The 24,056-nt window shown below is 40.7% G+C and overlaps 1 protein-coding gene across 2 annotated transcripts in view; it reads right to left on the bottom strand.

The window, feature by feature from the left end:
• Positions 1-23,586, bottom strand: part of IGF1 (insulin like growth factor 1) — an 80,272-nt gene extending 56,686 nt beyond the window's left edge. The window contains exons 1-2 of one of the 2 annotated variants that reach the window (XM_003405632.4): positions 22,551-23,586; positions 17,337-17,493 (exon numbers count right to left, since the gene is read on the bottom strand). In XM_003405632.4, the coding sequence (XP_003405680.1) occupies positions 17,337-17,493; positions 22,551-22,613 (220 nt within the window). In that variant the 5' untranslated portion in view covers positions 22,614-23,586. The remainder of the gene's footprint in view (positions 1-17,336; positions 17,494-22,550) is intronic. The other variant, XM_010599759.3, reaches the window with a different exon arrangement.
• Between the last annotated feature and the right edge of the window lie 470 nt (positions 23,587-24,056).

The raw sequence follows: 24,056 nt of genomic DNA, 5'->3' as shown, positions 1-24,056 counted from the left end.
GGATGGCTGGTGTCAAGCAAGATTGGACACAGAGTGATCACTGAGAAGGCTGTTGCAATAGTTTTGGTGAGCGACGAGGAGTACCTAAACAGTGATGGGAATGGAAGGAGGGACACGTGTAATCGTCCAGTGAATTGGTAACAGCTGTTCTGGATCTTGGTGCAAAACAAACTACAGTGCTACAACACCCTTCGCCTGAAGAGCTGGTTTGATGGTCTCCACTGTCCTAAACACCGTGGGTGATTGTGTAACCTGTCCACTGCATTGGCTGGGAATCTGGCCTCTCCTGCTTTGCAAGGTCACTGGCCAAAAACTCCACTTGCTCTTGAAGAAATATACCTTCGATGATGATCTCTAAATTATTGCATATTCACTTTTTTCAGATCTGGGTTCTTTCTTCACCAGGAGGACTTGATCATCTTTTTAATTCTAGCTGAGTTGTACCCTTGCTAAGTTTGAGAGAAACTATGGAGTTCTTATGCGGCCCTGGTGGCCCAGTGGTTAAGTGTTTGGCTGCCAACCAAAAAGTGGGCAGTTCAAATCCACCAGCTCTTCCTTGGAAGATTTATGGGGGCAGTTCTACTCTGTTCTGTAGGGTTGCTATGAGTCAGAATCGACTCGATAGCAGTGGGTTTGGTTTTTGTTTTGTATGGAATTCTTTAAAGATAAGGTTTGTATCTTATTCATACCAGTCAGCAGTGGCTAGCCTAGTGGCTAGGTGGTAGTATACACTCAATAAATGCATGTTGAATTGATTAAAACAGAAAGGTGTGTGGATAAAATTCAAAAAGATCTTTCATATCTGGAGCAGAGGTAATATACGTCAATATTTGTTAAGGCCAGATAGGTATATAAATGAATAAAGCAAGTCTGCAAGACACTGCCATGTGTTGGAGTGGCATGTATCCCACCCAAAATCCTCCAGCTGATAGCCGCCACTCAGGAGTGCAGGCCTGGCATTGTCTCACCATCCAGCTTTTCAAGAGAAGTTGTTAATCTGAGTTTGTATTTAAAATGTCTTGATTTTTATAATTCCAAAAATATATTATGTGTACCAAACAAAACATGTATGTGGGCTGGATTCAGCCGGGGTAGGAGTGGGGAATAGCACCATTCTGTGACATCTGTTATAGAGTATTATTAACTTCCTGAAGGTAGGGGCTATCATTAGCGTCTGGCTAACCAAAAGGCACTCAGTAAATGGAGGATAGGAATAATACAGGGAGAATTATTTCCATCTGACTCAAGCACCGGGGGTGTAGGGTTGATATTTAATTGGTCCTCGCGCACTAGAGTGAAACCTTTCTGAAGGCATGGCGTCATCCTCCCCTTGTGCGTTGCTTAACCCAGAGCAGGTGCCCAGCTGATGATTCTACAATTAAATTGATTAACGCTGTAATTTTACTTCCATACGTTTTACTACAACACAAAGTAAAAGTAATGAAAGAAGGATGCTAACAAAGAAACAAACGATGAGGTTCATATCCAGTTGGATTTCTTAAAGGATTTTAGAGATTGCCATGAAACAATATTAGATGTTAGTTTTGGAAAAGATCTTAGAGGTTATCCTGTCAACATTATTTCAAGGGGGAGAATGCCAAGGAATCAGGGATATAGTTGGATTAAAATATTGTTGGATTAAGTTTAAATGAAATAAATATATAATTGTGGGCTATGTCCAATACTGCCTTATCCTAGATTTGAATATAGTCAAGAGGGGGCAGGTGCTTAAAGTTGTTGAATTGATTAAAACAGAAAGGTGTGTGGTTAAAATTCAAAGAGATCTTTCATATCTGGAGCAGGGGTAATATATGCCAATATTTGTTAAGGCCAGATAGGTATATAAATGAATAAAGGAATTCAAGGAAAATGTATGGGAAAAAAATGTGAACACTATATATATGGCTTATTTTTTTCCCCTGGAAAATTGGGAAAAGAGATCACAATGATCCCATTTCAGAGGTGGAATGCCTTGGTTCATCTTATAGAATATCATTGTTCTAATGGAAAAGGGTTTTCAGACCCTAGGGACTAAGCAAAACACTTACCAAGTTATTTAGCGGCAGAACTCTGAGTAAACTCACAATTTCCTAAGACTCCAATTCAAAACCCTCCCTTTTTTCTAGTGTCTTTTCAGGGAATAGAAGTTACAAACTGATCCTCTCTATCTCACTCTCCCATTCTGCTGTGGGGTAACATTCTTCTGAGAAAGCCATGCCTTTCAGATACCTAAACCAGGTGACAGTGAGTTAATTCCAACTTATGGTGACCCCATGTTCGGCACAGTAGAACTGTGGTCCATAGGGTTTTCAATGGCTGATTTTTCTTTTTTTGGAATTAGATCACCAGGTCTTTCTTCCAAGGCACCTCTAGATGGACTGGAACCTCCAACCTTTTGGCTAGCAGCTGAGCAAGTTAACTGTTCCACCCAGCCACTCCTACACAACAACAACAAAAATCCAAACCAGCTGCCATCAAGTCACTTTCAACTCATGAGGACCCATATACTTAGCAGTAGAAATTCATTCCATAGGGTTTTCAATGGCTATGATCTTTCGGAAGTAGATATCCTTTCTTCCAAAGCATACCTGGGTGGATTTGAACCATCAGCTTTGTGGTTAGTAGCCAAGAGGTTAACTGTTTGAGCTACCAAAGGACTCTTGGAACTTCAATAATATGCTTAGGCTGAGGAAGCTCTTGAATTCCAGGACAGAGTCTAGTGAAGGCTGTCAACTGGGAAGCCAGCTGTGTCTTTTTGAAAAGCTGTTTTAAATCTTCTGATAGGTTACGGAAACACACTTTTCTCAGCTTTAAACCATTTCTCTTACATCCCAATAGGAATACTAATGGAACTAATCAACTCAGACTCATAAATAGGAGTGTACCTAAGGTATGGCAGGTAGGGCGCGTGCCCTGGGCACCGCTTGAGAAGGGGCGCTAATAAGCATTTTCTATTGGCCATCGCCTTTCCATCGCCAGCTATGAGAGATCATTCAGCAAATTAAAACTAATTGCCATAGGCGCTATTTTCCATAGATAGGCCCCTGCTTATAGGAAATAATATTAGAACCTAGCTAAGCATGACAAAAGAAGCAATCTGATCTGAGTAAAACACACATTTGTTCACTCGATGCAATTAGAATTTTTTTTCTTTTAAGGAGGCTTGTTTGGCTGTTCTTGAAAAATGTAGCTATTGAAAAAGAATCTGGCAAGATCTTAAGGGCTGGAGCTCAGTTCCTGGCCCCAGTGATGGGTTTGGAAATTGCAGCCACAGCAATTAGGAGTTCCAATTTCCAGTTCACAGAAGGTCAGGCCATGGGGTTATCCTTGGAGCAGTTCTATACTTCCTCTGAGGAAAAGCTCCATCAACTTTGGGGAATCGGTACTTGATGGAGTTCAGTCAACACATACATTGTTAATGACTATAAGCAGTTTGGCCCCAACCAAGTTTTTCAAATCTTCAATGAAAATTCAGCTCTATCTTGTGTTTTCTGTCTTAGCAGTTGAGAGCCGCCAATTGATAAATACCTGTTATTTCCTTTCAGTCCCTAGATGAGGGCTCCTGAAATGCTACTTTCCATACAAATCCCCTGGACATCTGCTTAAAATGCAAATTTTGACTTAATTGGTCTGGATTCTGCAGATTTAAGGATTTAAATGACTTAATGTAGATGTAATGATCAAATTTTAATTATTCTGATTTTCTAACAAGCTCTCAGGTGGCTTTGCATAGCAAGATTCTAGGTCATCTTCACAAACTAAGCCGAATTTTTGCTAGGCAACAGTGACATGTGCCCCTTAGAACATATGCATATCAAGCCAAATTTGCCCGTTATAAACAAGAAGTGTTGTCTTGCCACAAAACACTTTCTATGGCCACCCATCAAGTCTGGTTTCTTCTAACAGATACACCTCTCTGTTCTATATTATTGCTGTTATTGTTGTGGATGGGGGGGAGGTGGGCATCAAAATCAGTTGTATAAGCCAGCCACCCATTAAATGACTTTAAGACTCTAAGTGGCCTGTGCTTCACTTTCAAGAACCAGTCAGAGCAGTCCTTCTGTGTGTCTTTAGCTTACACGTCGTGGTGCTTTGGTACAATGTTTCTTCACCTTCGTCTACCTTCTCCAGTAGAAGGGATTTCCATATTACATGCAAAGCACTAGTAATCTACAGAAATGCCAGCCAGATTTGTGGCACTAATTCCTTTCTCAAGACTTATACTTCATATGACTCAGGGCCCACATACTATCTTAAGGTAAGCCTGACATGCCTATTATATGAGTGTGCCATTGATCTTCTCAGAACCTATCCCCAAATATCTGTTCCATAGTGGGAGGCAAAAATTGGTAGAAAAAAAAGGAATCCTTGGAGAGCCAAAAACATCTCTACACCAAATTGGGAGAGTGGACTTATAAGGTGAATGCAATTAACTGACAGTTGCGTCTATGCCGAAAACACAGTCATCCCTTTAATAGAGAACATTTGCTGTGCTTGACAAACAGTGAAATGGTTGGATCCATAGGAAGGAACATGCTGAAAATGGTTTCAATATGATCCTGTTTTTTCACTCAATAGCCATTGATTGAGGGTGTTCAGCCAAAAACAATGAGAAAATGAGCCAACAATAGTCTTACCCATTGACCATATTAGATATAGTTGCGGCTGAAATTTGTTATATATTTCAGGGATAACAAGCATCCATACAGAACAAATATTTGGCAGTGTGGCAGCTGATGAAACCAGGAAAAATTAGACAAATTATCGATTGCTCGCTCCCAAATTACCCCAAAAAGAAATTAGATCCATTTTCAGTAGCTTTGCTTTCAAATTTCTTCATTCCATGAGTCACCACTCCCCTCTGCCAAACTAAATATGTCTATGAACGGTTGGAAACTTTAATGGAAAGAAACATAAAACTCAAAAGACGTAGGAAAATTTAAGCTTCTTCATGGAAGACCTTTATGGAAGACTAGCAAGTCAGGAATGTGGGGAGACAGAGATAAGGCATTGACAATATCTTTTTTTTAGGTAGCTTCTGAGTTAGCAAGCAATTCCGAATGTATAAGCTAGTCAACCAGCTGACATGACTTCAGATTCAAATTAACTCTTCAAAGAAACTAGCTCTTTCCTTTTTTTTTTTTTTTATTTAAAGCCTCCAATCTACCAGACTACTAGGGTCTAGGAAGATCCATAGCCATACAGTCAGTTTGATCAAATTTTGAACAAAGGGACTTGATGATGTTATCCAATGGGTGGAAGCAATTGTAAAAAGTTTTTATAAATGGTTAACGGCTTGAAATTTCAAAGAATCTTCTGATTTATTCAGGGACAGATTACCCAATAAACAAGGTACACACAGGCTTAATTGTGTTTACTTGCTAATCTGTTGTGTACAATTTCACATGGGTTTCAGAGATGTGGTGAAAAACACATGAAATTGTGTACTACAGATTAGTAAGCACATGGAAGCTCGTGCTTATCACGCTTCCTGGTTAATCCACCCAAGGATATGTTACACAAAAATCACTTGACATAGCAGTTCACTTTGACTTTATAAACTGTGGTTATTAGTATTAATTTCATGTGAGTTTATCAAGGTTAAGTTTAAAATGTCCAGCTGTGCAAAGAGCTCCAGACTGAGAGTGAGGAGACTGAATTCTAGGCTTGGCTTTCCTACTAGCATGCTTTGTGATCTCATGTATATCAGTGGATCTCGGTTCCTTCATTTGGGAGGTGAGAGCACTGGACCAGTTTGACCTGTGGTTCTTTCTACCTTTCCAATTCTTCAGTTCTGCTTTGGCCGATAGAAGTTACCTGTAGTATGCTGTAAGGACTGGTACTCCACCTGTTATATCTGCGTTGGGGCTTATCTGCCGGGGCTGTACTGTTTGTCATGGGGCCTTAACTACCACTACTCCTTTTATTGTAAGTACTTTGGCTAGAATGTAAGAGAGGGGCTGAGTGGAGGTTCTGGTCGCAAAACTACTTCCACAGGTGGAACCCATTTGTGATAGCACCTTTGGTGACTCAAAACCAAACCCATTGCTGTCGGGTTGATCCTGACTCATAGCAACCCTGTAGGACAGAGTAGAACTTCCCCATAGGGTTTCCAAGGCTGTAAATCTTTATAGAAGCAGACTGCCACACCTTTCTCCCATGGAGTGGCTGGTGGGTTTGAACTGCTGACCTTTTGCTTAGCAGCCAGGCATCTTACCACTGTGCCACCAGGGCTCCTTGCTCTTGTGGTAGCCTTGAAAACTCCCTATGGCTGGAATTATCTCTCTGTTGGACGAGGAGTTGTTGTCAGTGAGGGCAGTAGTGAAGGAGGTTCCAAGAAGTGACACCTCAGATTGCCTTCTTTTTTTTTTTTTTACTCTGATATCTTTAATCTCACATTCGCAATGGTAGAACTAGCAAATGGAAAGTTACAGGCTATATAGGAGGAAATAGCTTTGGGGATCTTTTTTTTTTTTTAGAGATCGAGTCAAAGAGTTTTATTAAGTACTCAACACTGGATGCTATGAAGGACAGAAAAAGAACAAAAAACAAAAAACTTAAACACTTAGTCTCTGTTTTCAAGGAAGTTTAACAGCTGGAATGACAACTTCCAAAGGAGCTCAAAGTAAAACAGAGAGGATGGAATTCATGGCAACAATAGCCAGTATTTGAGTGTGTGGTTCAAAAGTGACTTTGCTACGTCAAATATTAAGTCTCTGAGAGTCTTTGAGTGTGGGGTCTCTGGAATAGAAAAATCACATGGTCCCTGGCCCATATGATGATAAACCCAGACAAAACAACCCAGCTCACAATTTTTATTTCATCAACACCATGTTCAAAAAAAAAAAAAAAAAAAAAATCAATTCCCCTAAGTCAGCCTGTGATAAAGAAGCAGTTAGATAGACAACCTGAGAGTACAAAGATACTTTTCTGATTAGTGAGGACATTCCCTTTGCTGAACACTTCTTTTTGAGGCTAAGCAGAAATCACCAACAGCTGACTTGGGAGACTGGAAATGTTTTGCCTACATGTGATACCTCAGTGACTACCTAACCACCTTGTGGGGGACAAACTTCGTAAGCAAGCTTAGTGTGTTAAAGTGATAGGCCCCATCTCTTTCTTGCTTCCTCCAAGTGAAAGGAAACAAAAAAAAGGTGATATTAAATGAGCATTCTGAAGATCCATTATTTAACTCTTGGGAGATGTTCTAAATGCAAGTGATATAAGAGTGGGAAAATACCAACAGGCTTTTGTTTTTAACTACTAAGGTTGAGAAGATAAGACTGCCAAATTAACACTTCTAGATTATAACTATTGCAGAAGGTAGTGTTGAAGTTGAACCATTGAACTAATTTGTGGCTGTGACTGGCAACAGGTAAATGAGCCTATCTAATTCAATCTATTAATAGCAACTTATACTTGGAAAGTCCTTTCAGTTTTTAAAGCCCTCCCATATTTTAGCCTTGAAACAACTCTGAAGTATATTTTTTAGTCCCATTTTACTGATGAGCAACGTAAGACGCAGGAACATTAAGTTACTTCTCGAAGGTCACAGATCTGTTAAGCAAGGGAGCTGGGTGGGACCCAAACTTGGAACTTCTGGCTTCCAAAGTAGTATTTCATTAATCTCTTTTGCTTTTTGGTAGGGGGGTTTCTGAGCAATGACTGTGATGATACTCAGATAGGAAAAACATGAGAGGAGAAAAACTCTGGTCACTACCTATGAAACAGGCCTTTTCACTTGTGAGGAATTGAAAGCTCACTTCTTATGGGACCGAGGCGGAATGGCCACAAATGTTGAGGTCAGAGATAACCAGCTTCATTTTCATTTGCTCCAGGTGGTCACACTCAAACTTTTAAGCACATATTTTTGCTCTAGACCATTTCTGTGTGCCCTTACTGAAATAAAATGAGTTTCATAACTCCATGGTCAAAGGGAGGGCCAGCAAATAACTTTTAAATAGTCTATGGGACGAGCTTTCTGTTTTCAAAGAAAAGCTTTCAAAATCACAGTGACTCTTCCCATTGCTTACTCCAGGTGATGGGCCACAGACTCCTGACTAGCAGTGACTGATAGTTAGTGTGTTGCTTGCACTGGCGGCTTTCCCATCTCTCTAGTCACTTCCTTTCTAGTGATTTCTCTAGTCTAGTGGTTCTCGACCAGGGGTGATTTTAATCCCTAGGCAACATTTAGCAATGCTTGGAGCCATTTCTGATTGTCATGATTGAGAGAGGGGTACTACTGGCATCTAGTGGGTAGACGCCAGCTATGCTGCTAAACATTTTTAAATTATTTGGGCAGGCCCCCCCACCTTACCTCCTCCCAACAAAAAATCATCCACCTGAAAATATCAACTGCGCTGAGGTTGAGAAGCCCTAGGGCCAATGGCACTGTTGGGGAAGTTGAGTGGGGAGTATGAGGAAGAAGCAAGATTTAAAAATCGTGTCAAAAGGAAGGAAGGGAGGCAAGAGTAAGCTCAAATTTACAGTGTCACCAAATCAGTTTAATCCAGAATTCTAACTCCTGATGCTCCCTTCCCCAGTTTCATAGACAATCACTAGTTGGTGCATATGGGCTGGCTTAGCGAAGACTTTCTTAATCACTTGTCTCTGATGAAAGACCCGTCTCATCAGGGTAAAAGGCACAGAGTTAGTCCCATCTTCCCAGCAATAGTCACAGAATTGGCTCTGTGATTGACATTTATTCAAAGTTTAAAAAGACCCCTTCAAACAGCCTTCTTAGGACTTCATAAAGACCGCAGATGAAAGAAGAAAGTCAGAAGAGATTCACAGAGTATTTGCTTGGAAGTCTGCAAAAAAATCAGGTGTAAATTTCTTTTGGCCTGGGGCTATCAGAGAAATCTCCAGCAAAAAAAAAAAAAAAAAAAAAAAAACTGGTCCAACAACTCATCAGACTATTTCAGATTTTCCAGGAGCACAGCTTTGCTAAGTCATTCCAAAGCAGTTCTACCCAAGTTGACATTGGAGAGAGTGACCAAAGAGTCAGAATAATATAATATAAAATAATAGTCTAAATTATGCCCGTAAGTGGACTTGGAATGCCTGAAGCACATCTGAAAGCTTTGTGCACCTTATAGGAGACAGGCAGGGAATCACTCTAGTGGGTGTAAATTTCTACAGCAAAGGAAATGAAATCATTAACTTAAGGCTTAGGTGAGCTTATTGGAATAAAAGTGCCAAGGAGATCTATGTTCATGTGAGTAAGCTCCATTGGAGCTCCTCATGAAATAAAACAAAGCAAAAAAAAAACCCAGTTGCCATCCAGTAGATTCCAACTCATGGCAACCCCATGTGTGTCAGAGCAGAGCTGTACTCCATAGGGTTTTAAATGACTGATTTTTCTGAAAGTAGATGGTCAGGATTTTCTTCCAAGGCACCTCTTGGTAGACTCAAACCTCCAAACTTTTGGTTATCAGGAAAGCATTTTAATCTTTTGCACCACTCCACTCAGGGACTCCAACTTTGACATACCAAAAGAAACCCCAAAACCCATTGCCGTCGAGTCAATTCCAACTCATAGCAACTCTATAGGACAGAGTAGAATTGCCCCATAGAGTTTCCAGGGAGTGCCTGGTAGCTTTGAACCACCAACGTTTTAGTTAGCAGCCCTAGCACTTAACTGCTATGCCACTAGGGTTTCCAACTTTGACATAAAAAAATTTTTTTTTTTTGACATAAAAGTGGTTAATTACTGCTAAATGGAAGAACACTGCACTAGAATCAGAAAACAGATTCAACAGTGTCTCCTTCTACCTCTGCCACTAATTAGCTGTGTGGCCTTGGACATGTTACTTTTCTTTGAGTTTCAGACTCCTCATCTTAAACATTAAGCTTTTGGCTATTTAATTTTTCAAGGTCTTCCAAGCTTGTAGCTATCCACAATTTTACTTCCTTTGAACAATCAGATAATTTTAACAGGGAGATAGTAACGTAATGTATACTTAATTAATAATCAAGTTCTTGGGTGGCTTCCCAGAGCCTGCAACATGCTTTCTTTTGCATGGGACCAGTTATTCCTATGGAAAGTCTGAACATTTAATGCAAAAGGTTTTAATTAAAAAAAACCGTGTGGTCCCCGCTGGTTGCACAATTTCTCTTTGTGTCCATGCTGCTGTTGATCAAATATTGCGAAGCCATTAATTACCTTAGGACAAATGCAGAGGGCCATGTGCAAAGGTTCTGGCCAATTGCACAAGGCAATATGCCAGATGTAAAGTAAGTGAAGGGTTTTTCTTCGTATTTAAGGTTCAGTGAAAAAGTAAGAGGGGCAGCTATGCCAAGAATGAAAAGCCAGAGCTTGCCAAGTGCTTCTTTAAGTGGCTTTAGCCAACGCGAGACTAAACAATGCGTTAAAAAGGCATACAATTCACTGCAGTTAAGGAATTGCATGTCAAATAACAGCTCTTTGCTATGTTTTAAGCATGATCTCGCATATAGATAATGACAAACAAAATGCTGCGTTGTCATCTCCTTAGTCTAACAGCTAATAAGTCCTGGAGATTTGAACTTTCCAGGCAACCAAAAGTAATTCCTTGGGATCTAAGAGCTCACTGATGTTTCACAGAGAGGTGTAGGATGGAACTCTGCCAGGGCAGCAGCTCAGTGCAAAAATGATTTTTTGCCACTATGGTTGTCAAAGACGTCTGGCTGCCAAAAAGAGCAAAGCTTTGCAGCCCATCATGGAGAACAATGAGGAATTGCCTTGGGAGAGACCATGCGCCTGTTCTCAGTGTGTCAGATTCTTCATTGTGGGCTGTGAAATTAGAACGGAGGCTGCTGGAGAGATGAGGCTGGCTCTAACAGAGGCTCTAAAGGAGGCTTGTATGGCATATGATGTCTGGACAAAATATGTAGAGGCCCATAGAGCTTGCAGAATGGCCAAACTCTCTCTTGGATCCAAAATGTCTACCCTACCAACTGGTGAAGATATGAGGTATTCCAGTGCCAGTGGTCTTCAGTCAACTGGTTGAGTGATAGCTGTGCGGGTGGAAGCCTTGAATCCAAACATCTGGCTGCTCCCACAGCTCTCTTCACTGTCAGGTGGGGAAAATGTGTCCCTGCTTTGTTCCCTGTCTGGATTATAGGGCCTTGTGACTACCTCCCCTTTACCATCTTTCTCATAGTGCTCCAAGGAAGATCATTGCTAAAATAAATAATCCTTCCTTAATAGATCTTTGAGAAAAATCAACACAACTAACAGCTGCAAGAAATTAAACACTTTAGGTTTTCTGGCAGAGGACTCTGAAGTCTGCCAGATGAGAGGCTACTCCAGGTCATACTTCACATCATGGTGTCCATAGGTGAGCTACAGCAGTGTTCTGTCTGAGTAGGGTCCAAGAATCCAGACTGGGAAGGCTCTCGGACAGCAGCAGCCTCTAACCAAAGAAGACTTTTCTCGTCCACCCTGAGGAAATTCTACTAGAGTTTCCTCAAATTTTCAAGAAGGTAACATCTAGGTTCATGGATATCTCCCTCATACCTCCTTTCTAGGAAGTACTCAGCATCAACTGAGTCACCCAGGAGTTCTAGCTCCTTATCTCCCCAAAGAGGACTGGGATTTTGGAAGCATCTCTCTTCCCCTGGAACACTTTGGGTCTCTAAACAACGCCGATGGTTGAATGAACACACATCTGGGAGACAAGAGACCTTGCCCATGTTTCTGGACCCACCCAATTAAGTAAGTCACAGTGTCTCACGTTTCTCATTTGCCCAATGAAGCATGATCTTTGCCCACCAAGACTGGGGTAAAGACAAAGTGGAAGAATCAATACAACTGATTTTGAAAATGTAATTTATACTAGACAAACATAAGACTTCCTTCTTGTTCATGTTACTAATATAACTACATAATTGTTACTACTAAAAATGGGTTATATCAGCTGCTCCCAAGGAGAGGAAATGAGTATATAGTTAATTGGGCTGTTCAGGTACCTCACCTTTTGCAACAGATTCTGCAAGTGATCTCAGAAGGGAATAAATAAGTGTAATAGCTAATATGTATATGGTGTTTACTGTGTATCAGGCAGTATTCTAAATTAATAAATCCTAATATATTAACTCATTTAACTTAACACCAGCTCTGTGAGGTAGGTCCCATTTTACAGATGAAGAAATTGAGGAATGAAGAGGTTAAGTAATTTTCTCAAGGTTTCCCACCAAGTAAGTTGCTGAGCCAGGATTCAAACCTGGGATGTCTGGCAATGAAGCCAAACTTTTGGTCTTGAACCCTTCACTCACTTGCTTTTCATAATTCTCCATTAGGGAGATGGTCTTGAAGGGAGTGAGCATGTCTTTGAATATCCCAAATTGCAGTTTCTTCTTTGATTTCAGGAAAGTCAAGGCTCATAGGTTGAAAAAGACTTTTGGTCAAGGTTTAGAGGTCTACAGGCTCTTATTCATCCTTTCTAATTTAATAAAGTCCAACTAAAAACTGACCTACTCATTTGTCCTCACATCCAAGAGAGAGAAAACGAAGATGAGAGCCGTCAGCTGGTCCTTCCTAGCAAAGAAACATGGAGGCCTGCTTTCTGGAGGCATGTGCTCCGTTGGCCAGATGATCTGCATGTAGCATGTATTTGGTTATGTATGAGCTTCTATTCCATCCCTGGGGAGTTGAAGCCCAGCTTAAAACAAAACAAAGAAGCTGGGTCTTCTTTCTTGAAGTTCTTTTTGTGGAACCTCTTGTCTTTGTGAACCAACAAACTGTGTAAAGAAGGCAAAGGAAACTAAGTGTTCTTTGGTCACTACTTAAAGTTTTCTTTACTTGAATAGCACCAAATCTTTAATTACAATCTAGAATACGAGTCTGCTAAAGTTAGAAAAGATCGTTTACTTTTACAAAATCCTCTCATTTTATAGACAAGAACATTTCAGTCCAGGAAGTTTAAATGCCTGCCAAAGCAATAAGGCTAATGAATGACAGGTCTGGGAGCAGTTTACTGAGCACTATATTTCAAATGAAAGGAGTCTGAATTAATAATAATAACCTAGCTCTAGGAAGGTCATTGCAATCAATAACAATGAAAGTTAATTGCAAAGTTTCACTTAAGCGCTATAAAAAATAGTGTATTTTAACACATAAAGAATGCCATTTGTTTATTCAGACCTGTTCTTAATAACTATGCATTGGAAGCATGTTTTACAAAAGCTATAAATCTGGAACAGCCCAAAGGATATCCAGCATTTTTTCTAATTGATTTACTTCTCCTTTTTCCCCAGACTGTGGAGGTAGAGCATATACAGTTTATTTAAGGGTCTGTTTATAGACTCTTAAAACTAAAAAGGACCCCAGAAACTCTCTTTCTTTTGGCTGCTCTTAATTAAAACCATCCAAAATGGCTGGTTGTCCATCAATTTCTTAACTAGATCCAAGGAGAGAAATTCCCTCAGCTCCTAAACAGCATGTTAAAATGGTTAATCACCAGGGCTGTCAAAAATTTTATCTGTGGCAAGCTTAACTTGTATTTCACTTGAAGCTCTTTTCCTCTTGCTGGGTTTCATACAAAATGAGGTTATAACAAGCTGTGCTCTATGAAGACTCCATCAATTTGGTCAGATAATAGCTAGCTCTTCCCCAATGTGCTTTCACATCCATTATGCCACCATTTTTCTCACAGAACTATGAGAGTACAAGGCTGGTTGATAGGCTCTATTACTATGATGCATAAGGAAGAATGGGTAATTAGCTCTTCATTGGAACTTTCATTTCATAAAATGTCTGGGGAAGCTGCATTAATTATAGATGAACTGTTCCACTTATGCTGGGAAGAAGTTCACAGAACAAATAATCCAGAAGGTTGCTTCTACTGTGTTCTAGGGCTTGTAGGAAAATACGAGCCCATTCACATTGGCTCAATCAGTACAAAACAAGCATTACATAAACTTTTACTCAAAACACCTCTGTTTCTAATAGGGTTAAAAACTCTCCTTACTAAATATTGTGGATGGACAAAAATGATACACTTACAGAGGTATGTTTCTTTTAGATGCTTGACTTTCAAACTAAGATGAGAAACTGTCTTCCATTATTTAAAAAAGAAAAAAAATCCAGGCTAACTTCCAAAATGGATTTGAAGCAGCTTAACATAAAAGGCACAGCCACAATAAAACTTTGAAAATAACAGTAAAAAAAAAAAAAGAAAGAAAGAACAACAACAACAAAAAAACAAGAGCCAGCTGATATGAGGTGGAGGTGGAGAAGACCGTTTTCCTCTGAAGAATATTTCAGAGACTGCAAATGCTTAGAGATGACTTCTCCACACACAATAAATCTCAGGGGATGAAAAGGAAACTCAATAAAATTTGTTGACAACAGCTAATGCCTGTAAGAATAATTGGCTCAGACACAAAGCAGACCATCAGTGTAGCTTAAAAAAGGGATGACCAAATGCAGCCTCTAAGTCCTTGTCAGTATACACTGTATTCAGTTAAGCAGAAGAAATAGTTTCATCAAATAACTGGGTAAACCTGAGGTGAGAATTATCCTAAGTAGTGGACAAAACCTAACTCTTGATGGTCATTATGACTAAGGTCCCGATCATGTAATACATTCAATTTAATTGGATTCAACTAGATTCATTTAGATTCCATTCAATTCAATTCACCAATTAAACATGGACAGCTACTATGTCAGGCATTAGGCTATACATTGGCATTCCAAAGTGAATAAATATGAGCTTTGGCATCAAGAAGCCAGTTGAGAGGGCATTATTCTTGGGAGAGTAGAACCTGGTAAAGGCAAGTGATTAAAAAATTCTCCCCCCAAAAACTCAGGAAAAGCATAAAGAACTATAATCTATTTTCCCATGGTTATTTTTCTCTTATCACACTTCATAATACTTCTGTGCGTGTTTTTACCTCCTAACTAGGGTGTGAGTTTCTTCAACACAAGCTCAATCTTTCTAGGCGTCTCATTCATGCCAGGTACAATGCCTTACACACAATAGACAGGCGTTCTATAGTTGTTTCGAATTAAAGAATTCAAAGGGGATAACTTAGAAAAAGAGGACTGTCCAGTTGACTAGAAAGTTAAAAAAGAATACTTTTGGTCATGAGGATCTATGTCAGGCAAGAGATTAACATAAATCATGGAGTTCTCTAAGGCAGAACGTATGAAACATATACTCCATGACAATGCTGACAGTAATGATACATAATCCTCTAGAATTTACAAAACCACTTTGTATCCAAAGTCATACACTAAACATCAAGAGTTGTCTTGTATAATCTTGCCCTCCATGTTATTAAGGTAGAATTAAAAAACATTTGCAACAAATTGATCATTGTAGTAACAGAATAAAAGAACTTTTTCCATGCCTTAAAATTGGTTTTCACCATAGGTGTCCAATATTCTCAAGTGACTGTGCTAATATATATAATCAAGTATCATACAGTTACTTAGGACCAAATCATTCTTTACATTATCATTTTTCATCAACTAATGCAGATATCACAGGCATAGAACGATCCAGTCCCCATCCACCATACATGGGTATCCTAGAACATGTCATGTTGAACATCATAACAGAGGATGCTTATAGGTTTGGCAATTACCTAGTGAACTGGATCAAAGAAAATTGTGCAAATGGGTTATCAGGCAATATAACATCCTCTTGGGCAAAGTAAAGTGAGAACCATTTATTCATATTTTTAAGATGTGGATCAGTTGCAGCAAAACATAGAATAATTACAACCCATTGTTGGTTGATGTTGATGTTGGATGTTTGCCTTCTGCAGGTTATTTTAGAGGTAAGACAAGTCTGCTATTCTAAAAGCACCCACCTGATGAACTCATTCATCTACACTGTAACAGAGAACTGGATAAATTCACTCAATTAAAGCATTGGCTGGAAGCAGAGTGGGAATATAACCGTTCAAATGGTAGAAAGCATGTCCTACTCTCTGTCACTAGTTATTTAAAAACTATTTGTTGCCAAATCCACAGTGAGTAGAAATCGTTAGTCTCCTACCAGCCTTTTTCTTCTCATCTCCCCTACTGATTGTGAGACCACTATACACAGGGCCTCCAGACACACACACGCACACAAAGCATAACACCTGCCTAAAGAGAAGCCGACATCTGGGAAGAAGCTGAGACAGACTTGAAATGTGTGAGTCATCACAGAAGCTATTCAAAGCCTAGTGGGTAGCTGAGGTAACCTGTCCTCACTTGAGCAATATGAACCTTTAAGGATGATTCATGCTCACTGAGAGCCATCAGTTTCCAAGATTCTAAAATTCCAAAGAAGTATACAGAATGAGCACCTGGCTTTAAATCTTTCATTGCCCTGTAATATACAATGAGACAGACGCACTTGAGGTAGATTCTTTAGGTGATCAGTTCCCTTAGGCAACACTGACTTTTGTTTATGTTTATTATTTGCAAGCATTGACTTCGCTGTCTACTTTTTATTGCTGTGTACTTTTAAATCACCTGAGACCCACTTACGGGATAAGTGGCCCTGTACTTGTCAAAGACCTTTTCCAGATCTAAATATCCCTGGAGACTCCCAGAGAAGAGCTATGGCAAAGGAGAGTAATAACAAACAAACAAAAAAAACGCAAGGTCAATTTGCATAAAGGGCAAATTAGTACAGTTTGCATTTAGAGAGAGCCTGGGTATTTGCAAACATGCCTGTGAGTGAGGTTCATCTTCTGGCAGTTCTTGGTGATTTCATGTTGTATGGAGACATCTGAAACATACCTCCTTAGTTCTTTTACCAAGTCCACGTGACTGGAGAGTCTTACTATTGAACCCTGAAGCACATAGCACTTAAAACAGGACTTCATGCTTCCATATGTTTGTATGTGCACCTATAGGTCTCAAAACGCAAAACCTCAATACCCCAGGGCTCATCTGTCCTGTCCTTTCCTTGAAAAGTAGGGTCTCTGGTGGCTCAGAGGTTAAGAGCTCAGCTGCTAACCAAAAGGTAGGCAATTCAAATCTGCCAGCAGCTCGTTGGAAACTCTGTGGAGCAGTTCCACTCTGTCCTATAGGGTACCTACGAGTCGGAGTTGACTTGGCGGTATTGAAAGGAGTGGGATAGCAAGGGTAGACCTTAATTGTTGAAGGAAAGTTCAGCAGGAAGCAGTTAAAAGCCAAATTCTTAAGGAGGAAAATTCCAACCTAAGTCTGCGGAACCTGCCAAAGCACCACTGAAGCACTGCGCTTACTTTAAGGTGAGGAACGCAATGCTGAGGTTGGCTGCCAGCCACGGGCAGTCGTTCAGTCACTCACTCATACTCTCTGTGGTTGTAAATCCACAGAGCCACACACTTCAGACTTTAGGAGAGCAGTGAGGGGGAGGGCTACTTACTGAAATAAAAGCCCCTGTCTCCACACACGAACTGAAGAGCATCCACCAACTCAGCCCCGCAGAGCGTCTCCGGCCCCGCTGTGGCGGAGCTGGTGAAGGTGAGCAAGCACAGGGCCAGGTAGAAGAGGTGCGAGGAGGACATGATGTGCACCTTCACCTGCGGAGAGACAGAAGGAGGGTCACGTTTCCTCTGTGTTCTTGCAAGGGGGGCGGGGGTGGGACAGGGCCGCATTCCCCCTCCCCCCAAAAGCTGCCATCTAGTCCATTCCGATTTATGGCAACCATAGTGTTACAGAGTGTAACTGCTCCATAGAGTTTTCTCGGCTGCAATCTTGATGGAAGCAGATTACCGGCCTTTTTTCCACAGCAACTCTGAGTTGGTTTGAACCACCAATCTTTAGGTTAGCAGTCAAGCACAAACCGTTCGTGGCACCCAGGGTGCAATTTCCCCCAGTATTCCATTATTGCCGTTAGTCAGAACCACCCCCACAGAAGCACAACAAAGTACAGGAGAAGCCGCTGGGTGTCATGGACCGAGCATATCTTGGCATCAAACAAGCTGTGTTTGAGTCCCTTTGCTACTTCGGAACCTTGGAGAAGTCCTCCGTGAACCTCAGCTGCCTTTGGGGAAGAAATGGAGTTACTGTAACTTTCTCTATGGGTTCCTATTACAATTAAATGAGATAAAATATCTGAGAGCATTTTTACATAAATGATGAATGCTGTTATTACAATGAAGAGTCCATAGCACTCTGAGAGTCTGATGGAACTTTCTGAATCAACAAACATTAAATTGGGTTTAGCATAGATTTGGAGCCAAATACATTTTATTAATTTAAATTCTTAAAAAATGGGCTAACCACAGATGGCATATGATCCATTATTGACCAGGATAGTAAATTAACCAGAACATATTCTCCAGCTACTGATTAAACTTAATGTGGCTAAAAGAGAGAGAGGGAGAGAGAAAAAAAGGAGAGAGAGAGAAGAGATTGAGAGAGAGTGATTTCTTACCTGGCGTATATCGGCAGTTAATACAACCACAAGTGGAAGGAAAAACAAACCCAGAAACAGGAAGAACATGAGGATTTAGGAATGAGATTGACTCATCCTAAGCAGACTGCTACTCCTACATTCTAAAGCCCCTTTTGTTAAGTCCAATATCAAATCAACACATGTATATCAAGTGCCTTCTAGGAAACCCTGGTGGCATAGTGGTTAAGGGCTATGGCTGCTAACCGAAAGGTCAGCAGTTCAAATCCACCAGGCACTCCTTGGAAACTCTATGGGGCAATTCTACTCTGTCCTGTAGGGTCACTATAAGTCGGGATCCACTCGATAGCAACGAGTTTTTTTTTTTTTTTTTTTCTTATGCGTACACACTGAGCTCAAAACCTGCAAGAGCTTTTTTTTTTTTTTTAAATTTGTCACAGGAATTCTGACTTCATTTCTTGGAGGGACTTTTGTGTCACTGTATCCATTTTGTAGCACAGTATACCCAGGGACCCCTTGGGTGTGCTTTAGCCCATGATAGGCAGCCAGTTGCAGCCCTATCAGAAGCAGGGTTCTTGTGGTTCCAGTCTATGTCCTCCTTCTGTAGAGGACGATAAGGTGATCATTAAGTTTTTCATATTGTTACTTGTGGCACAAAAGAGTGGCTTCTTCCAGGAGGCCGTCCAAGGGAAGTAGCCTTGCCTCTTTCAGATGTGTCTGCTTTCAGCGACTTTGGAAGAACAACTGGCGGGATGGTAGGCAAGGGACCCTATTAAAAGGGTCATGGAGTTAGGCTGGAATCTATAGTTTCAAAAAGAGGCTTTTTTAATAATAGAGGCCCTGGTGGCATAATGCTTAAGAGCTAAGGCTGCTAACCAGGGTTGGCAGTTCAAATCTACCAGCCACTCCTTAGAAACCCTATGGGGCAGTTCTACCCTGTCCTATAAGTTTGCTATGAGTCAGGATCAACTAGATGGCAACGGTTCTTTTTTTTTTTTTTTCTTTTGGTAATAGTGGCAGGTCCATCCAACATTATCACTTTTGAAGAAGCTGACTCAGAAATTTATTTTCTGACCACCCACCTCGCACACTGCGAACTTTCAACTTAACGCTCTGCATCAGTGGCAAGGCTTGTTCAACTGTTTTAATTAAAATTTCTGTTTTTGTGGCCAGACCTTCATCCCTGCAATTGGTGGGGGGGAGTGGGGTGGGGGGGAGATTCAAACCCCTGACTCTCGTTAAGACAACATAAATATTTAGTTAATCCTTGTAAAACAGTTGAAGATGAAAGGCGCCCTCTATTTGCAAATTATCATGAATAATGGAAATGAAATAAAAGAGAAAATGAGAGCCCAACTGAACAGGTTTTCCATTTTCTCGGTAGACCTCTACATGGAAACTCTCCACCACCCCGCCCCCCAGCCAAAGCTACTGGGTCTGCTAGAAACAAGATATCAGCCAGCCCTCATTTCTCTTAGTTGTAAAAGAAGTAGTGGGTTTTTTTTCCCTTCAGTATTTCCCATAGAAACCTCAACAAATGGGCTTTCATTGCCCTTCTCAAAAGAGCAAACCTGCAATTGATCTTATAGGATAACCACCCCGCCCCCCACATTCTGGCAATGGGTTAATTCTAGAATGTCTGTTATTTTGCCAATCCAATTTCTCTACCCCTCCTTTCTCTGTTGAGTTTATAGTAATGCTGAATACCAAATGCCTGCAATTATAAATGCCTTCTAGTTCTTCAGTTCTCATGAAATCCAGGGTGGAAAAGTCATTCAACTCATAGCTTCTGTGAATTGAGAACTTCGTTAGATGTCAAAACTATATTTTTAATAGGTATTTCTGGTCTAACCCATTTAGGCCCAGGAATACCTATGAATCTCCAGCATTTAAGAACTTAAGCTTTTTTCACAATTTTTTTTTTTTTTTTCTGCTCATTATGTTCTCAGATAAATATCAGCTCTTTAGTTCTAGGACAAGATAGAACCTCTAATGCATTTTCCTTTAGTTCAGGGAACCAGTCCAGTACACCCACAGAGAACCAGAGAATTTATCACGTTATGTTCTCAAAAGGGAAAACAGTAATGAACTTGTTTCGGAGTTAAAAGTTTGAAACAATTGGCCCCATATGTTCATAATTTCCTTGCCCTTTTATTTTGCCAAACACAAAAGAAAACGAAGAGAGAGAAAGGAAAGATATGATAGAAAAGAAGGAAGTAGAAAAAAAATTCCAGAATACTTTCTCAAAAATCATTCACAAATCCAAATTTAAAAAAAAGCTTTCTTTTTGTCTTAAATAAATGGTACATCAATTGCCTCCAGATGTCTGGGCTACAGTGAAAATGCCCTAAAATTTGATGGTGATAGTCGTAAGAAAATACTCACTGTAGGTGTACCCATTTTTGTTTGTTCCAGGTCTTTTACAGCAGGTCAGGGTGGGTATTATGAGACTGATGTGAATAGAAAACTGAGGACTTAAAAACGTGTGCTGCTCTGTGGGTGTGGTTTGGGAAAGCATCTAGTTACATTTGGACACCCAGGCAGGTATGCTAGGAGCCTGGGTAAACTGCCTTTTGTCCATTCAAACAATGAACAAATTGCACAGCTGGGATTTGAGTCAATCATTTCCCCCAATCGAGCCACCGATTTCCCATTGTGTCTATTACATCTGCCCAGATAGTGATCCAAGCTCCAGCCCTCTGTCTTGTCCTCTTCCCTCTGACTCCCCCACGCAGTAGGAAATATCTTGAGACTCAGAGTACAATCAGTCTGTGAGTTCTGCTGCCTCTAGGCAGGACACCTTGACTCATTGAAATTACAATTGAAAGACCCTGCAGCTCCCCCAAACCACTTCCTGCTTCGAGCACAGTGAAAAGTAAGGATTGATTGCTAGCTCCACTTCTGAAAAGTTCAGCAGACCCAGAATGAAAAATTCATTTGGACCCAGTTTCCCCACCTTGTAATTAAATGCAGAGATAACTCTCCACAACCTCTTTTGTGATCATCTCATTAGGGAGGAAAATACCCCAGCTGCGGGACACGGTAGTAGATATGTATACTGAATTCATTTAAAGCAAGGTGGCAAATGTGTCTTGGAATCTCAAGGACAGCCTAGTCAGGTGCCTGGCTGACAAGGGAGTATCTATCCTTAACTCTCAAGCCTCTTACTTGACCAAGCAAAGTCCTAGCGGTGGAGTGTTTGAAAGCAGCGGATGAATGCTGCTTTAAGCGGCAGGGACGTTTTATGAATTGAGCCCGCAAGCAATTGCAGCAGCGGAGTCAGTGACAGCTGCTTAAAAGTGCTTGCAAATTGAAAAAACACACGTCTTGAAGGATATAATTTTGCTGAGAATGGAAACTTGAACTAGGGCCAGCGATTGGAAACCAGAAGTCAGTGCACTGACAACGGCAGCCAAATTTACCTACAGAGACTTTACAACACTGAGCATAAAATCAGAGTTTTACAACCCGCAATCCCAAGGCAAAACTTTGCCCACGAACGTCCTCTTCCAAAGAGTCAAATTGGACAGGCAGCTGCTCGAAACTTTCCGCTTTCCATCAACGGTATGCATTTGTTTAAATCAGACGAATAAGCCAGGTCAGCAAGAGTTGTCAAGGAGTTCTTTTTCTTTTCAGAAGGGCACATTAAATTTCCCTCTAACTTTGACTCTCTGGGCAAAAGTGCAGAGAGTTCCGGGACCTTAGCTCCAAAGATCATATTTAAAAGCTTTAACATCATCTCAAATGCAACTCTTCATATCTGGCGTGCCTTGTAAATAAAGTCCTGACAAGTTACACACACACACACACACACACACACAACACACATACACACACAAACATGATCTTAAAAATAAAACATCTGCACCTGCAAAAGAGGAAAAAAAATTCCAAAAGTTCATATCCATGTTCTATAGCCCTTAACCATAGACAGGATTTACAGGAATCTTCCATAATGACACCACTGAAGCCCTGCATAAGTGGGGGATTTAGCGTAAGTACCTTGCCATAGTTTCTAGTCATACGGATATCTGTGGAAATGCATCCATCTCCCGAAGCTGTTTTTCAGATCCCACAGAATTGCATATTCAGCAATTTATAAATAACTCCCAGTTCCGAAACAATGAAAATTCTAAAGTGAATCACATTTCTAGGCAGCAGCAAACAGTACACAATTTCAATAAAATTCCCCAATGACTTCAAAGAGTAAGAAATATTTACCTTCAAGAAATCACAAAAGCAGCACTTAAATAATTGGGTTGGAAGACTGCTGATTTTTCCCATGGCTTCTGAAGTGCAAAGTCTGGAAATGAATTGGTTAGCAGGAATAATGAGGCAAAAAAGAAATCCAGAGAGATGGAAGATGTTGAGAGCAATGTCACATTTCAATTTTGAGGACTTTATTCCATTGCGCAGGCTCTATCTGCTCTGAATTTAGCAGTGACAGTGAGATTTAGCAAACAGAAGAGGGATTTAGAGAAAATCCTCACATTTATCTACAAAACACAGACACTGTAGACAGGAAACAGCTGGGGGAACAGTTGCCTTCTCTCTCTCTCCCTCTTCTGGCAAAGTTATCGAGTAAGGACTTTTTTGGGCATGGTGACAAATAACATCATACCTTTGCATTTTAAAACTAGAGCACAGAAGCATTTTTTTCCCTTAAAAGAATGTGTGTTAGTGACAGGGTTAGCAGACATTAAAATACTTATTCTGCCATAGAAAATAAGGCTCTCGTCTCTGATTTAACTTTTTACTGGGCATGAAGATACATCTGTGAATACACCTTCACGGCGTTAAAGGAACATACACGGGGGAGGGGTGAGCAATTTTATATTCCAGAGCAAACGCACAATTGAAAAATAAAGAAATGAAGAGGCAAACCCTACCTCAAGCAAACCCCCAAATTTTAACCCTGCAGTGACCGGGGTAGACGAGATTGGAAGACAGAGCTGGGGTGATCCCTTGTCCCAGCTGCCAAGTCAAGGGAATGATCTCATTTCTTAGAACTTACAACGGGGGCAGGCAGCCTCGCCATTGGCTTCCTTTAGAATATTGTCTCATGCTTTTTGCCCACGACTAGGCAAAGACTTTACTGAGCTGTAAAGCTCACTGGAAAAATAAAATACAATTTTTTTTCTTCCTTCCTCTACCAGGCAGCCTGTCATCTCCCAGGGGAAGGGCACCTGAGGGGCAAGCCGTTTTCTCGTTGTTCATATTGCTCTGCATAACTTGAACCTGTATGTGTGTGTCTGTGTTTTCTCTCTCCAATTTTTGTGTATCTAAATAACCAGCAGCTGGCTAGCAATACCCTCTCAAGGGTTCTGATGTCATCCAAATCCCTCAACCGGGTGAGTGGCCTGCAGCATGGTCCAAGCCAGCTGTCTTGCTATTTATAATGTATACTTGCCTTTGCCATTGAGAATCACATTCTGATCTTTTGTCTATACAATCTGTAACAATTTCTCTTCGGTTTTGTGAGGTAGTAGATAAGAAATTGGACTGGGAAATAGAAGCCCAGATCTGACATAACACTTTCCCGAAATCTCTCTCTAGGCCTGGTTTCCCAGGGAGAGTCGGAATACTCCTGAGCTCGCATTTCTGTCTCCTGGGTCCCAGGGGACTCACTGAAGCTACACAGCACCTGGAAAGAGAGGTCTGCTGCAATCCCCAGTCTGGCTCTTTATGTTATCTTGTGGCCAGAAATTTGTTTACAGAAGTGGCTGC

Source organism: Loxodonta africana, chromosome 4, assembly GCF_030014295.1.
Source record: "Loxodonta africana isolate mLoxAfr1 chromosome 4, mLoxAfr1.hap2, whole genome shotgun sequence".
In the NCBI taxonomy this organism is placed as follows: domain Eukaryota; kingdom Metazoa; phylum Chordata; class Mammalia; order Proboscidea; family Elephantidae; genus Loxodonta; species Loxodonta africana.
This window is presented reverse-complemented; position numbering and strand designations above follow the sequence as displayed.